The sequence below is a fragment of the Talpa occidentalis genome, unplaced genomic scaffold (assembly GCF_014898055.3).
Source record: "Talpa occidentalis isolate TD23 unplaced genomic scaffold, MPIMG_talOcc4v2.1 talOcc4.7, whole genome shotgun sequence".
NCBI lineage: Eukaryota > Metazoa > Chordata > Mammalia > Eulipotyphla > Talpidae > Talpa > Talpa occidentalis.
The window spans coordinates 75,401,728-75,418,675 of record NW_023605083.1 but is presented as its reverse complement, the minus strand read 5'-3'; the positions used below and the strand labels follow the sequence as shown (position 1 = coordinate 75,418,675).

The 16,948-nt window shown below is 52.6% G+C and overlaps 1 protein-coding gene across 4 annotated transcripts in view; it reads left to right on the top strand.

Moving 5' to 3' along the window:
- The first annotated feature begins 1,797 nt into the window (after positions 1-1,797).
- PTCH1 (patched 1) overlaps positions 1,798-16,948 on the top strand; it is a 69,684-nt gene continuing 54,533 nt past the window's right edge. Inside the window, exons 1-2 of one of the 4 annotated variants that reach the window (XM_037493994.2) lie at positions 1,798-2,296; positions 12,182-12,374. In XM_037493994.2, coding sequence (XP_037349891.1) covers positions 2,294-2,296; positions 12,182-12,374 — 196 coding nt within the window. In that variant the 5' untranslated portion in view covers positions 1,798-2,293. Of the gene's footprint in view, positions 2,297-10,472; positions 10,662-11,439; positions 11,558-12,181; positions 12,375-12,905; positions 12,963-16,948 lie in introns of those variants that run through there. The other 3 variants (XM_037493992.2, XM_037493995.2, XM_054689492.1) reach the window with 3 other exon arrangements.

Below are 16,948 nucleotides of genomic sequence, written 5' to 3'. Positions count from 1 at the left end.
ACCACAATGGGGGAGATTTGACTCAAAGCCCACAAGGCTCTACCATTACTCACTCCACAGCCCTCTCCAAGGTTCTGCACTTGATTTTGGGTTTGTAATTTTGAGTTCCTAGAGTCCTTCCCCTTCAAACTGCCTAAGCCTCAGGTCCCACAAAATCTATATCCACCCCTGATTAACAGCCTTGTCCACACCCAACAGCATAAAGCCAAGTGTGCTTGCATAAGGGTCTTCATTTCCACCAGAAGCAGCACACTTTACAGCTTCTATTGAAATTGCCCCACAAAATTAGCATACATAATACCTTTATATTGTGGGTCATTTAAATGCCCTTTGCTAAGCTGTTGATCTGTTTTCTCTTTCCCTTTTTCTTTCATATCCTAGATTATGTATTTGGAGATACATTTTTACCATCCTCTTCCTCACTCCACTCACATGTATCAAAGGTTGTGAATAGGGTCCTTTGAAATGATACCAAAATACAGTGTTACTGACAGAAATATTGGTGGATGTTTTTCTTATTACTATGACTCCTAAGATCTATTTTTAGCTAATATCCACTTGAGAACATTTTTTTTTACTAAAGTCAATTGATAGGAAATGACTTCCTGAATCAGCCTAATTCACAGGGCTGCCCAGCATTCCAATGTTTAATTATTTAATACATAAAATAATTAAACATGTTTATTTAATAATTAAACAATCTGGAAACTCAAGTGACCCTTTCTATTAAAGAATAGCATATCACCTTTAGGGAAGATAGATAAATTGTGACTCCTAGGTGGTTGTTGTTTTTAAATAACACACATGTACACACACACACCGCACTGTCAGCCTAGACTAAGGTGAGAAAGATTGGTTTTACTTGAAGACCAACTAGTTTAACTCTTGATGATTTCAGTAAACTGCCTTCCCCCTTGCCACCGGAATTCATTTTTATTCCGTAAGTGTGATCCATTTAAAACAGCACCTTTTGGCTGTCTGTGAAACAGCCTACCCTTGGGATCTGAGCAGATATAATATTAAACATTGAAGCAGGGTGGCGCCGGAATAGGACTTTCCACTTAGGAAAGGAGGCTCAGAGTCCTCTGGCCCCACAGCACTTCCTCCTAACCCAATCACCCCAGCTTGCCTCTTTGGGGAAGGCAGCGTGGGTGGGAACATTTGGGTGGCATACCCCAAAAACCACAGTAATTGGAAGGGGGGGAGCAAATATCAATTAGCGATTCCTCAGCCAGCTACCAATCTTGGTTACCACGGGAATCCACCTTGGTCTCTGCAAGTAGCGGCTTCCTGGGGATCTCCGACGGAAGCTACACGAACTCACATACTTCTTGCCTCGAACACTAACCCCGGGAGGCGCTTATCAGCCTGGCTGCCCTGGCTCCATGCCTCCCCGGCAGCCTGCGGGCCTGTCAAGCGGCATGCTCGGAGCTTCTCGGCGCTTCCGCGGTAACGCGAGCAGGAAAGGACTCTTAAGCAGCAGGGGCATGAAAGGTGCTGTTCTTCTGTAGCGCCCGGGGCACCCCGCACTTTCCCGGAGAGCGGAGATGCTCAAAGAGGTTCCCTGCACCCCCAACATCCACCCTCTTCCCTTCCCGCTCAGGGCTGGGGCAAGTAGCTAAATGTTAGCCAATAATGTGTGTGGGGTGTGGAGCCCAAGGTGGGGGCAGGCGAGGTGGCGCGCGGAGACCCCCCACCCGGCGGCCCCCCGCAGACAGGGGGGCGGGGCGGGGGTGGCCAGGGTTCGCTGGAGCTCGCGGGGCCGGGCGCCTCCCAGGCAGGCGGGGAGGGGAACGCCTGTTTACCCAGGAGGGCTGTGCTGATAGCACGTTCCTCGAGTTGACTTTGCTTTCCTGGAGTTTATTGTAAAGGGGTAAAGTTTTCGGATCCGTCACGTGACCCTGACAGGTCCTGCCTATGGCGCGGCAGACCACCCACGCCGAGGGCCATGGAACTGCTTAATAGAAACAGCCTTGTAATTGTGAGTCCGCGCTGCACTCCCCGCCAGCCTCGGGCGGCCCAGCGCGCCGGGCTTTTTACACTTTCCGTTCCTTTTGTAAAGACCACGGAGGAGGAGGAGAAGACGAAGACGAAGAAAAAGAAAAAGACGACGACAAGGAAGACAAAGAGACCCGCCGCGGCCGGGCTCGGGGAAGCGAGGCAAGCCGGGGAGAAGACCGAGGAGCGGCGGACGAGAAAAGGGGGGCCAGGGGAAAAAAGGAATTGATGTGAACCCCCAGCCCAGCGTCCGCGCCATCCGCACCGCGCTCCGGGCCGGGCTGGACGGCCGGCGATGGTGAGTGCAGCCGGCGTCGCCACCTCGCCCGTGCGCCGCTTGCCCCGGGGTACGCAGGGGTGCGGGGCCGGGGCGCCCCGCGCGGCCGGCCAGGGGCCGAGAGCGCCGGGCGGGAGGGGCGGGCGGCGCGCCGAGGCTGGCGGGGCGGGGTGGGCTGCGCCACCGGGGCGCGAGTGTCGACCCCGAGTCTCCAGCTCGCTCGCCCGCTCGGGGCCCCCCGCCCCCGGAGGTCTGCCCGGCGGGGCGGGGAGGGGGCTGGTGGCCGCGGGCCGGGCCGGGGAACGGCTCCGGGGGGCGTTCTCACGGAGGGGGTCGCCGGGGATCCCATTTTCACGCTTGAAAGGGTCGCCACCTTGGCTTCCGCTCATCATCCTGGCGGTGGCGAGACTCGCCGGTGGATGGCAGGGCTGGCGCGGCCCGAGTGACAGCGCCGGGGGGAGGTGCGGGCCGCGAGCGCGCGCTCCGAGCCGCGGCGCCGGTGCGGGTGGAGCCGGCCGAGACCTGCTGGAGGGGCTGGGCGCTCGCCCTGGCACCCACGGCCCTCGCTCTCCGCCCGGGGCACGCAAGCCCTGTTGAGTGGGACCCCCCCACGGCTAGGAGAGACGCACCTTACCCAAGCTTGCCACTCAGACATCCCTTCCCCGCCGCCAGTGGTGGGAAAGGGTCAGAGGAGCTTTTTTGAGTTCAGGCAGGGGCCGGGTGTATGTTGACTCTTGGCGCCTACGGAATCGGGCGTTCTGGTGCCTGCTACCCATTAAAGAGGTGGGCGGCCAGCCCAGGGCTGAGAAGGGTGAGTGCGACCTCAGGGGAGCCCAGAAGTGGGCAGACGGATCCAAATCCTTTTAGACCCGGTGCCAACGGTGGGGCCACAGGACGTTCAGAGACTGTACTTCTGGGGTGATATGTGCTATGTCAGCTATTTAAGTTCAGATTTAAAATGACTCCTACTGGGCGGATGAGCCATAAGTCCAAAGTTTTTGGCTTTCAACTTTTGTGTCGTAAGAATCATTTGGATTCTGGTCTGTGCTAGAGACCCAGAGACCTTTACTTTCCCACACCTGGGAGAGAAGACCATCTTTCCCCTGATATCCTTCTTTTCTTCCTGGGGAGGGGAGATATGAAAAACTAGACATAAATAATAAAGACCCACCTGGGTGCCTCTAAATATTTAATAATTGATGACTGAGGTCTTTACTACAATAGTTCTATTTCCCATTTTTGTGTGTGTTCGATTTATTTTGGAAGGGGGGGTGTAGTTCAACATGCAGTTAATTGCCTCCACAAAGAAAGACAATGCTGTTTGGTGTCACCCTTTGTTACTATAACTTATTATTTGTGGGTGGTACCTCAGGATAAATTGTTGCCTCAGGTGCATTGTGTGCCCATGTTGTAAAACAAGGGGCCTTCAATGGTGAGTTTGTGTGTGTTCCAGTTGTCACCAGCTTCCTCCACAAGACTGCAAAAGGCCTTTGAGGTCAAGATCTTCTTTAAATTAAACTGTTGAATCAAGGTGGACACCAATAGCCCCATTCCCAATTTGGGGTATTAGTATTATTTCAAAATCACTTGAAGTGTACCTGATTTCTGACTATAATCTAGTCATAATTTAACGAATTATTTGAATAAGAGTTAGTACCATTCAGTATTGTTTTGTGGGGAAAAAGGCTTTTTTCACAAATTGTTTTCAACTTTCTACAGACTGAAAAGCTGAAGAGACAAATCAATATGGATTAAAATATCTTCCCTATTTTCTCATAATCTCTCTGCTTCTCTCTCTCTCTCTCTCTCTCTCTCTCTCTCTCTCTCACACACACACACACCTTTTATTTTCTCCCGCCTCTGCCACAGTGTATAAAGCCTATTGAGACATGTAGGCGTGATGTATAAACCGGATTAGCAGTATGAAAGAAAGACACACAATAAGCAGGAATTGTTTTACTTCCCTTTCATTTCTCATGCCTATATCTCTAATAAATTTGTTGCTCCAGCAGTGGGTCAAAGGGATCATGTTGCTCAGCTGCTTTTTCATGCAAGACCCAATGGCAGAGATCACTGAAATCAATGGAGTGCCTTCTGCCAAATGCAAAGCTTGATATAGATATATTAGATGGACAGAGATGAAGCAGGCCAAAGATGGAGAAAAAAGTGTGCTATGTCTGGATCTTTCCATAACACCTCTATCCATTAGAGTAATGTGACTAAAAACACATTTAGAGAAGAGGGGAAATCAATATAAGGATCAATGCTAGGATTTCCTTCAAGTTCATTATAGGCTCTGATCATTTTCATTGCAATTGGTGACCTCCCAGCAAGAGAGCTTTGGACTGCATAAAGTCTAATTTCCTTTTTTAAGTTAGTATTTTAATCTGGAGCAAAAAATGTGGAAATTTCTTGGATCTTCTTAAGACATCACCCCTCTGCCACCATCCCCAGCTCACTATAAGCTCAAAAAATGCCAGTACTCTGGTTTGTGCTGTAGACCCCTCATTTACTCCTTTGTGGAATTGGGAGCAGCTTCCCATTAAAGGAGATCAGGGGTAATTAGCAGCATTATTTTGACAAGTTGGCTAGAGCTGTTCCCTTTCCAGTAGTCCTGGGGAGGAAGCAGTAGGGGAGGAAGCAAGGTAGAGGGTGTGTGTGTGTCATGCTTAGGGGTTTTACATTCTGTGGCTGCTAAATCTTTTTTTCCCTTCCTCTAAAACCTTTTAGGCTCATTTTCTACCATCATTTTTTAGGTAAATACAAAAGCTGCCAATGAGAAAATAATAAGGCATTCTTAGGGAGCCAAGAAACTGTGGTGGCATACTGGCTTGAATTGAGTCAAGACTCAAATCTTCTCTGAGGTACCTGCTTGAAACTGCTGAGGCTCTGGCCAGTCACTCATGCTGTAGCCTGGGCTCCCATCTATAAATACATTATGACATCAAATCCCCAATTTCTTTCCCCATCCTACCCCCTCAACAGGAATACCCAGGACTTAATGTCTTATTTGCAGGGTTTTTTTTTTGTTTTTTGGTTTTTTTTTTTTGCATTTGTGGAAGAGTACGAAACTCAGTAGACAAAATTATAACATGGCCCAAGGGTCAAATTACTAGAATCATTTACCCCTTTCTTCATTTATACTCTGCAAAAATTAACTAAATTACATTAGAGTTCAAAGAGCCATTTGGTTGGATCTAAGGAACCAGTGAAAAGTAAATCTCACTGTGGTTTCTCATTACTCCACCAAGTCCAGCTCCCACAATTGCTTATCGTTGGAATGTCCAAAAACAAAGGGCAGATGTTTTATTTCAGTTTCATCATTTGGATAATCAGATGTCATTTTTGAGATGTGTGTGGTACAGTCATGGGATTTGAAGTACTGGAGCAGAGAAGGGAGAAGATATAAGGGAATCACATTTTAAGAGTTTGCGGAATCTGTTGTGAAAGCTGCAGACTCCAGTGAAGTCCTGGATCATAAAGGGGAGATGAAAATGACAGTTAAGGCATTGGGATGAACTTTACTTGGAAAGGGAAAATGGAAGGAATACTCAACAGTTGCTCCAAAGACAGCCAGCAACTCCTGCTGGTTGAACAGGCCCCAAGCTCTGGCTTATTTGGTAATTCTCTGGAGGGGACTCACACTGTCTAAAGGTCTTTGAAGGAGACTGTCTTCCCAGAGGGACATCTCCACAGGCCTGGCTTCCCCCAGTCAGCTCCTTCACAGGTCTCTGGAATCCTTGTGGTTAGCTGAAGTTAACAAACCCGGTGTGGCTCAGTGTTCCACTGCACAGGGCATGCATATTAAAGTCGACAATGCTTACAAATGTAAATAAGGGCAGATTGATTAGGAACAACATTATCGCTGGGAATGTCGCACTCGCATGCATCAGCAATGAGGCAAATTGGGGGCAGCCTCAGTCCTGACCACCCAAGTCGAGCAGGCTTTTACACTGGCTCCTCTTCCCTTTCTTAAAACGTTACAGAAACAAGACCAATTAGATCCTCAAAGTAATTCATCTCTGTGTATGAAAAAAGCAGACCACAGGGGAAGCGGCGGGTGGGGGTGGGGAGATTAAGATAGCGCTTGTTAGAGCCAAAGCTGGGGATTGCGTCCTGGAACCTTTGGGTAGAATTTACAGGCCAGGACCATTGTCTGAGATGCTGAAAAGTTAACCTATCAAACAGCGGGTGAGGGGGCTCAGAGCGCTGAAAACCCCGGAGATCAATGTTCAAAACGTTTAGGAATTAAATCAAACTGAGGGAAAAGAGCCCGAATGGAAGAAGCATTGCCAGTGAAATGGTGCGCATGTACCAGCAGTCCCCAGCGAGAGGGCATGCAGCTGCGTGTGGAGAGGAATAGGGAGCCATTATGTGTACACAGCCTATAATTTCACTTTAGAAATCCATAATCCAAATAGCTATACCGAAATTGCTATAATAAAAGACTGGGAGGAAAAACTAATATTTTGCCTAAAACACTGTAAAGAAATTTGAAAAGATAAATATAGCAACCTGTCCTTGACAGCAACTTTGTCATACAGCAAGCCTCAAATATAAAAAGACTGACATAAAATTAGGGGCACCACCCACAAGCCTTGAAAAACTTCCAGCGGCAAGCACGAAACGTTTTGACTTGTAATGTCTGCAGAACCATTCAGTAAGAAAAGCTAGAATAACAAATCACCTCTCCTGCTTTATGCTATTTATGAAATACAATAAAAGATCAGCATTTTGCTCACGGATTGAACTTGCTGTGTCCAGCCCAATCGTACTGCAACAGTGTTTATTAATGTGGTGTCATTTTAATTGCAATATTAGTCTTCCCCTTAGGACGCTAGCAGCTCTTCCCAGAGCGGTGCACAAAATCACGTGCTCCTTCGAGGTTCAGTGTTTTTGAATTTCCGCGCTGGCGGGGTCCTCCTCCCGACCTCGCGAACACCCCCGGACATTCCGGCTCCCTTTGTCTCTATTCTACAGGATCTTCAGCCCTCCCGGGGTACCGCGCGCGTTTTGCCGTTTTGGGGTTCAGGGGGGGTAGGGCCTCCCAGTTAAATCTAGCAGAAAAGGCTAGAGGGAAGGCGGCGAGACCCAGTGGGGAGAAGGGAACCGGGGAAGGGAAAGGAAGGGGCGAAGAGGAAAGGAAAGGGGCGCAGGGAAGAAGTCGGGAGGCGGAAGCCACCGCCGAGGAAGGAGGGGGGCGGGGGGCTGCCCGGCAGGCCCCCCGCGGGTGCCGCGTGGGCCGCTCGGGTGGCCGACGCGCCCCGCCGCCGTCCCGGTAGAGCCCGGGCTGCGGACGCGCGGCGGCTGAATGGGCCGGGCCCGGGCGCTCGGCATTGGCCGGCGGCGCAGCGCCCGCGCAGGCATTGGGCGACGTCAGGGGGCCGGGCCGCCTCGAGGAATGTACTACGGCGCGTCCGGCACGTCCGTCCGCCCGCGCCGGTGGGGCGCGCGCCTCGCCCGGGCTCCCGGGGGCCCGAGCTGGAGACGTGGAAGGCTCCCGGCGCCTGCGGAGCGGACCGACCTCCCTACCTGCTCCACCTGGGCGGCGCGGGCACGGGCAGGGGCAGGCTCGGAGCCCGGCTGCGCGCGCACCCGCGGAGAGGCCCCCGTCGCCGAGCGCGCGCCGGCCCGGCCCGGTCACGTGGTCTCGTGGCCCCGCCCCCCGCGCCCTCCTCCTGGTCCCTCCATCTGGGTTTCTTTCTTTCCTTTCCTTTCTTCTTTTTTTTCAATGAACACACACCGTGTGCATCTTAAAGCCACACCGCCCCATTTCATGGCTGCGGTGGTTTCTCGTTGCCAAGGTCCCGCTGCCGTTCAACCCCGTTCTGAAAAGGAAAAAACGTGGAAAAGACTAAAATGAGGCAGAATCGAGGATTTGTGGGTCTGCTCTCTAACCTATCCAATAATTTGCAAAAATAAGATGACCAAATTCCATCCTCCAAGGCAAACTTTGAAATAAAAATTGGAGTTGTGTAGACAATTTCATTTGCCTAGAATCCCAGGATCCACCTCAAAGGGCGCGTGTTTTCTTCCAAGGACCGTGAATCCCGGGATGTCTTGGTGACACGGACCCGAGTGTCCAGACAAGTTCCCGCAATCAGCCCACAGTGTTTCGAATGGATCAACATCAAAGCGTTTATTCTCTCCTACGTCACGCTTTTATTAAATATAGAATGCGGAGCGATTTGGGGTTTAAAAACGTTTTAAACAGACTAAGTAAACAAGAACCTGGGGTTAGTTAAAAAAAAAAAAGGCAGAGGGAACCCAAATGAATCCAAAATATTAAGAAAACCTGTCTCTTTCTCAGGAAAACAGTTCCCGTTTCTTCGGTTGTTAAAAGGATTCTGTTGTTTCTCTTTTACTTATTATGTCACATTAAAGATTCCAATAAAAACGCCTGTGCCTCTGCGAGAGTTTGCTTCGGAGTCTGGATTCCACGTTTATAAAACCCTCCTTCACGCCAGGACTCTGCTGCCGTGGTGGTTTTTTTTTTTTTTTTTTTTTTTTTTTTGATGGGGGGAGGAAGGGGGAGCACGGATTTTAAGAAAGGGTGGCTTTTCCCAACATCCTTACTTTCCTCTTTAACTTTCCATTTTGTTTATCTTAATGCGAGGCGTTGTTCCCTGCGAGAGCCTAAGTCGTCTCTTTAGTTATAAAAGAGAGGAGGGGAAAAAAAAAAATCTGGCACACACAGGCGCACTATCCACCACCCTGTCATTATTGGTGCAGGCCTGGGAATTCAAGCCGGACCTCCCAGTATTTGCTGCAGCTTGAGGCCAAGGTTCCTCTGAAAGGATTTTCTTTGAGGAATCTCAGAAATTGTTTAAGCGCTTTAAAAAATATTGCATTTCCCTCAAGACGATCGCGAGGCAAACGTTCGTGTGTGTGTGTGTGTGTGTGTGTGTGTGTGAGAGAGAGAGAGAGAGAGAGAGAGAGAGAGAGAGAGAATGGGTTACGCGCAAAAAGTCTTACAAAAAGAAGACACTGTTGAAAAGAAAAGGAGTAAGCAGGGGGGGAGGGAGCATTCCTTAATGGAAGTATTGCATGCGAGAAGGTTGGCGCTCTCGGAGGCTCCCCCCGAAGCCGGGGATGCACACACTGGGGTTGCCTACCTGGGTGGTCTCTCTACTTTGGTGAGCTGTTGCTAAGCAGCTAATAATAGTCATGTTTGCTGAGTAATTTCTGCCCTCCGCGAGCCAATCGCGTCGCAGAAACCCAAGCCATCTGACAGCCCCGGGGGCGGGCGCTCCAGCCTTTTTCTCTTTCGCTCGCTCTCTCCCCTCCACCCCCTCCCCTCCTCCTCCTCTTTCTCCAAATGGAGAGAGTTCTTTTTTTTCTTCTTCCATCTCATCTATTGAATCAAGGAGCTGCTGCGGCCGCTGCCCGCTGCACACACACACCGCGGAGTCCCCAGGTCCCGGGAGCGAGAGAGGCGCGCGGCGCGGGGGCAGAATGGTCCAGCGGGTCGGCGAGCAGCCCGAGAAAGCAGAGTCCCGGACCGAGCAGCCGCCGCGAGCCCAGCGATCAGAGCCCGAGCAGCCCGAGCAGCCGGAGCAGCAGCTTCAGGAGCCGCCACCGCCAGCAGCGGCCGCCGCGGGAGCAGCGGCGGCGGCGGCTGCCCCGGCCCGGCAGCGCTGAGACTCGCCGGGCACCCTCGGACCCCAAGGCGGCGGCCCTGCGCTCGCCCTCCGCGGCCGCGCGGGCAGCCCGGGAGGCGCCGGGGGCGCCGGCGAGGCCCGCGGGAGCGGAGGGGGTTCGCTGGCGCGCTCTGCAGTGAAGGGGTCGCGGCGCGGGGCGGGGGGCGGGTAGGGCGCGCCGGGGACCGCGAGGAGCGCCCGGAGGACCGGCTGGCCGCGCGCGCCGGCCCGCACACGCCCGCGACCTGGATGTGGGCAGCAGCTGCCGCGGAGACCTCGGGCCCCCCGCGCGATGTGGCAATGGAAGGCGCAGGGTCTGAGTCCCCGGCCGCGGCCGCGGCCGCGACGGCAGCAGCGCCCGCCGTGTGAGCAGCAGCAGCAGCGGCAGCAGCAGGCGGCCTGTCAGCCGGAGCCCCAGCCCGACCTGCCGGCGGCCAGCAGCCTCCTAGCGAGCCGAGCGCCCGGGCGCGCCGGGAGCCCGCGGCCGCGGCCACAGCGCGCCGGGCCGGCCGGGGAGCTTCGGTGCCCGCGGCGGCGGCGTCGGCGGCGGCGGCAACATGGCCTCGGCTGGTAACGCCGCCGAGCCCCAGGCCCGCGGCGGGGGCGGCGGGGCCCCGGGCCGGCCGGCCGGCGGGGGAAGGCGCAGACGCGCGGGGGGGCCGCGCCGCCACGCCGCGCCGGACCGGGACTATCTGCACCGGCCCAGCTACTGCGACGCCGCCTTCGCTCTGGAGCAGATTTCCAAGGTGCATTTCAGCCTCCTCTCCTCCATTCCCCCTGCCCTCGCTTCCTCTGGGGCCCCCCACGCGCGCGCGCCTCCCGGGGAAGGGAGACCAGCGGGGCTTTACGAATTCAAACTCTCCCTCCAGTCCTGGGAGGAGAGGGCTGTCTGAGGTCCGCAGGGGGCAGCGCGTGAGTGTGTGCGAGGGTGAGTGTGCGCGCGCGCGTGTGCGCGGGGGCCCTCCCCGGGGCGCCCTTTCCGGAGCCCTGGAGAGCGCTCCCCGGAGGACCACCTCGAGGGCGGCCGGCCGCGCCGCCCGGCCCCGGCCCCCGGCCCCGCGTCCCCTCCTCCCGCGCGCTGCCCCTGTTTGCAGCCCAAAAGCCTGAAATGCTGCCACATTTCTTAACATCTTGGAGGGGGAGGCGGAGTGGAGAGAGGCGGAGAGAAGGGGGGGCGCAAAATAAAGGTGGTTTCCTTTTTTGGCAGCCGGCTTTGCTTTTGTTGAGTATGAAATCTCTGCTCCCTTAAAAGTTATCATCGGAAGAGGGCATCGCCTTTTCTGTTCCAAATTTTGAGCTACCTCTCCTCAGAGCCCGGGGGAAGAGGGAAAGTTGTAAACAAATTGCCACCTTAAATCCGCGGTGCGGGGCTGCCGAGCGGCCGGGTTCATTGTGTTTACGAGGCTCGCTGAAATGTGTGGAATCCGGGGCAGGCGAGCACCCAGCCGGGGGCCCGCCCGGGCCGCGGCCGCCGCCAGGGACACGCCGCCGCCGGGAGCCGCCCGCGCCCCGCCGGGACCCCCGCCTGCGCCGGCCCGGGCCCTTCCCCAGGGGCCGCGGCTTCATTTTACGTTTGCCCAGAAGGGAAGGGAAAGGAGGGAGAGACCCCTGTGGCCGCCCTCTTCCGAGCACACACACTGCCGTAAGTTGCAGATGGCTGCCCCGCGCCCTAGCTCGGCTCCCGCGGCGTCCCCCAACGCCGTGGCCGTGCGTCTCGAGTGAGCCCCGGCGGCCGTGCCCACCACGTGGAGTCCCACTTACTACCAGGGCGGGGGGGCCGGGGGGGGGCGTCTTTAATACACTGTTCCCAAAGCGCGCTCGCCCCGAACACCCGCGTCCCCACCAGGGAAACCCCGAGGTACGCCGAGGGGCGGGGAGCCATGGCTTGCCGGACCCTAAAAGTTGGGCGCCACCGCTGGGACGACGCAGCCCCTCCCTCCCCAGGTCCGGGGTGCTGAGGGCTCGCGCTCTCTGCTTGGCCTGCCCCTTCCCCTGCTTGCAGGACCGCGAGCCACGCTCGGGGATGCCGCGCGGGGTGCGCGTGGGGGCGCCCCAGCCGTCGCCGAGGTGCGGCTCCCGCGCTGCCTCTCGACGCTGATTCACGGCGGGCCCCGCGCCCCCCGCTCCGCCGCGCTCTCTCGGGCCGGCCGGGGCCGCCGTCCCGGGGGCACCGCCACGGCAGCCGCAGGCCGGGGCGCGCCGGCGGAGGGGGGCCCGCGGGCGGCCGCTCCCCGGCGCTCACTCCTCCCTTCTGCTTCGTCCGCAGGGGAAGGCGACCGGCCGGAAAGCTCCGCTGTGGCTGAGAGCGAAGTTTCAGAGACTCTTGTTTAAACTGGGTTGTTACATTCAAAAGAACTGCGGCAAGTTCTTGGTGGTGGGCCTCCTCATATTCGGGGCCTTCGCGGTGGGATTAAAGGCAGCTAACCTCGAGACCAACGTGGAGGAGCTGTGGGTGGAAGGTAAGAGCCCCGCCGGCCCCGCGCCCCGCGCCCGGCTGATGGAGACGTGCGCCCCCGAGTGCACCTCGGGCCGCGCGGGAGCGAGCGAACCCCCTGCCCGCTCCGGGGAATTGTTTATTGTTTGGGCGCCTGGCCGGGAGCCAGCCGGGCCCGACAAAGGCCGCGCTGTAATCTGCGCGGGGCGCGGCCGGCGCTAGGTGTGGTGGGGAGCGCGGCGGGCGCGGGGCGCGGGGCCCCTCCGCGGGGCGGACCACTCGCCTGGGCCGGGGGACCCCAGGGCCGTCGCCGCCGCCGGTCGCCGCCGCCGCGCCCCGAAATGCGGCCGGGGGAAGGTTTCTCCGCCCCAGGCGCTCCTCCTCGGCTTCCTGCCCTCCCCCGCCCCCACCCGCCGCGCCCGGGGGGAAAGGAGGCGGGGGGCCGAGAAAGGCCGCCCCTCCGGCGGCTGGAGTGCGCGCGCCCCGGAGGCCGCGGCCGCGGCGCCGGGGGAGGCGGGGGGCGGGCGCGGCGCGGGCCTGCGGAGGCGGCGGCGTGTGTGGTCCTGTTTTTGGACAGCTTTCAACTCCGGGGGAAAAAAACATTTGTCTCAAGGTACAAAAAAAGGGTTTGGGGGTGGGGGGGAGCTGGCGGGGAGGAGTTGAAAAAAATCCATAAAGCACAGACTGGAACGCATGTTTGCGAAGTAGATTAATGTTTCCTTGCGGGTGGGGGCTTTTCAAGTGGAATTATTCTGGGGGAAGGCTGCTGCTGGCCAGCTGAGAGGAGAAATGTGTTTTTAGAATGCGGGCTTGGAGGGAGGGGCCCCCGGCCCTCTCCAAGGGGTTCTGCCAGTCTTTCGTCCACGTTCCTCTGTTCGGGGGTTCTTGCAGCCTTTGGTGGGGGGAATAATCTATTGTAAACTTCAACTAGATTTAGTTCTCCCGAAAACGGAGACATTTTACATTCTTTTGGTGATACAGGTTGTTTTGGTTTAGGGTTTTTTGTTTTGTTTTGTTCGGTTTTGGTTTTGATCTTGGTTGTTTTTTAAATGATTTCTTAGGAAAGTAACAGTCTTGCTATTTGGAAACATTTTAGCCCCCAAACATAACCTTGGCTATCTCTTAGGCAGTGGGAAGGAAGGATCCAGGTAATTAGGTAGATAGGTCCAGCCACAGTATCTAGCATTCCCAGTGAAAGCTATCTAACACAAAAATTGCAAGTTTAAAAGTTATGTGTAATTGCTTCAGTGATCTCTTCCAGGATGCTGGGAGAGCTAACCTTGGAGAATACTTTGTTAATCTTGCCATGTTTGTGAAGATTTAGCCCTCAGTGTTTTGCAAGCATATGGTGGAGTCTTTAGTTGAGAAGTGACAATTAAAATAAAAGCCCAAATAATTAAGACCAGAACACATTCTTGCCTTAAGTAGCTTAGTAATTAATACAAAAGTGTTCTTTGGATTGAATCCACAGAGTAATTTACCTCAGTTCAGCCCTTCAATGTCATTGGTAGAGAAAAGAAGGGTCGTGTTGAGCAGTCTATGATGTCCCTAGCCACAAGTTTCCTGAGCATCTATGTCGTCTGCAGCACTGTGCTAGACAATGTAAGGGACCCTGAAGTATTTGAGACACTCCCTGGGCATAAATTCCTACACTACTACTTAGACCAGAGTTCAGTGGAATTGCACTGTTTGAGTTTACAGTTTAAAGTGGGCTGTGAAAGTTTTGGGGTCGGGGGGAAAAGGCAGCAAGGACAGAAAAGACTTCATGCAGCTGGTAAGGCAAATTACTGGACCTGGAGAGAGAAAGGAAGGAGAGAATTCTATATTTAAGGGTTTCAGAGTAAAGGGAGTCAAGCAGAGACATGAGTTAAGAGGACAGATGGTAGTGTGAGTCCCTGAAGTAGTGAGAATAGGGTGCAATTGCTCACGTGGACACTGGTTTGAGAATGCTGTGACTGGCTAGATTATGGGAGTAGTCTCTGGAAACAGAGCTTGGGTGAAGAGGAAGCTCCCAGCTGTGTTCCTATATGCTTCTCTCCACCAGTTGGGCCAACAAATCTGTTGGGCATCAGTGATGATAGCAAAAGATAATTTTTTGTTGTTTTGAGCAAGAACTTTTAGTAGACCTTTAGTAAGTTTAAAAAGTTATGTGATTTATTTCTTAACATTCCATATTTCTAGAAGCAACTATGTTTCTGCATTGCATAACTCTTCACAACTCCTGGAAGGAGGAGACATATGCTTAGCAGCTCCTGCTCTCTCTCTCTCTCTCTCTCTCTCTCTCTCCACCCCCCCAACCCCCTCTGCTGGAGCCACCAGCTTAATGAGTGTTAGGGAGTGACACACCTCAAACAGGATTCATTTTGCCTACTTTGGGTCTCTGAGCTATTTCTCCATTTCTGTTTTTGCAGTTTTAGTGTGGTCCACTAGTTCTCCCACTAAATATTATTTTTAAAATACTATTACTAATAAAAACCACTGCCTTTACCATTTATTAACACATTGTCACAACTCAATAAAATAGCTATTATCTTTTCTTTGCAAATAACTTATGGAGTGCTTTTATATATAATATTTGTCCACTTTTTTGTCCCCTTTTTTCCAAATTATTGTCCCCTTTTTTCCAAATGTCTCAAGTCAGTGTGGTCCCTGTTCCCCTGACCCAGATTTTTTATTCTTTCAGTCAGTCAGTCATTCATTGTGAGATTCTAGAGTTCTAAAAGGATGTGTTTAGAAGGAGCTGCAGTTTTTAAGTGCCTGTAAGCCCAATGAGAGAGACTGCTATCCACTTTATAATTTTAATTCAAAATAACGGAAGCAATGAGGTGGTATTGTTTATGGTACAGTGAGCTTAGTATTCATGTCAGAAGTAAGTAGTGTGGGCATTTAATTTCGGGAGTAAGAGTTTCCTTTTGTCCTAGACTGTAGTAGAAGTTTATGAATTAAAATGAGTGGCAACTCAGAATATAGGTTATTTTTGCATTTTAATCCCTTAGATAAATTCTTCATCACCTTCAGCGAAGGAATCTTTTACATGGTATTTTGTTACTGGATTGTCACTGTAATGTATATGAACAAGGGTGCTTGCTACACTAAATGAACCAAGTGAAGAGAGGTTGCATAGTTCCCTTATTAAAAAGCATTAGAAGAGAGGAAAGCATAAGAGACATTAGTAAGGGAGAGGAATGCCAAGGAACAATTTGGAAAATGACTATTTCTTATCTTGTATAATACTATATACACACATAGGTAAATACCCAGGCAACTGGAGATACATTCATAAATATACTTTGATTGATACATCCTTGTTTCTACCAAAATAATGTTATCTTTTTTCATTTAACCAGCAAATTAAAATTTAAAAATCTTCATGATAGGCTGCATCTTTGATTTGACTTCATGCTTTGTTTGACATGCTAGGTAAATGTGGCTTTTATATAAGGACAATCTGAATATATTCGCTAGAATGTGTGGGCCAATATATGTGTTAGATATGCAGTATTTGCACATATACCTTTTATGGCATTGGTGATGAGAGTTCTGTTGTTAAAATGTTTGTATGATTATCTTTTAAGAAACTGCCACTATACCTTTGGTGCCAATGTGAGTTTTAGGATCATAGTATTTGCAAGTCAAAAATCTCAAATCCAGCTCACTTGTGAATGAAATCCTGAGGTTGATGGAAGAAAACATGATCTCTTACTATGGATGTCTTCTGTTATGAAACATGTGCCCATGCAGCAGGTCAAGAAGAGATTAATAATGATTTAAAAATTTTGATTTAGCACATGTTCTCAGTGCCTGCTCTGAGCCAGGCATGGCATGATGCTCCAGAGAGATGTTGGGGAAAAGCCACAGTCCCTGCCCTGGGGAGGTGGTGGGCAGGTACCCAGACTAGAGAGACAGGGTGGCAGAGAAACCTTCAGAAGGAGGCTTATGCCAGGTACAGGGGCTGGAGAGCTGGGGTGAAAGAACAGCATAGTCAGAGGCTCAGAGGATGACAAGATGGTGGGCTGTTGAGGAATGTCTGTTGCTTCCCTTTGGTTGGGAAGTCAGATTTGTGTTGGGGAGCCTTGAGACTTGGAACATTGGGCCTGCAAGGCAGCAGGAAGGTCTAGGGCTTTTGGTTGGGGAGCTGACAGCTTTTCCATTAGCCATTATTTGCAAGTCCAGTGATTTGTGCTATTTGGTGCCCTCCCTGGTACCTTAGCACCTCTCCTGGATCCTGCCCTTTGGAGCACAGAAAGGAAAATTTTTTTTCCCTTGTCACTTTTCTACAAATTTATTGTTTCTTTGCTCAGACACTATATAAACCCAAGTTCAAACCACCTCTTGGAGTTACTCTTCCCTAGGAACTCCTAGGTACATAAGTATAGCATACAGATTAATGAACTTCTGTTTGCTTTTCTCTTGGTAGTCTTTTGTCAGCCCAATTTACAGGACCCCAGTTAGAGGACCCTGGAGGGTAGTAGGAAAAGTAATTATTTTTCACTTATATTTCAATCTTGCCCATTTCTTTGTTGACTTTTCCTTTTTGTTTTCTGTCTTCCTTAATATCTATCCCCCACACCAATCCTCTCACAAACACGGGTTTATTGT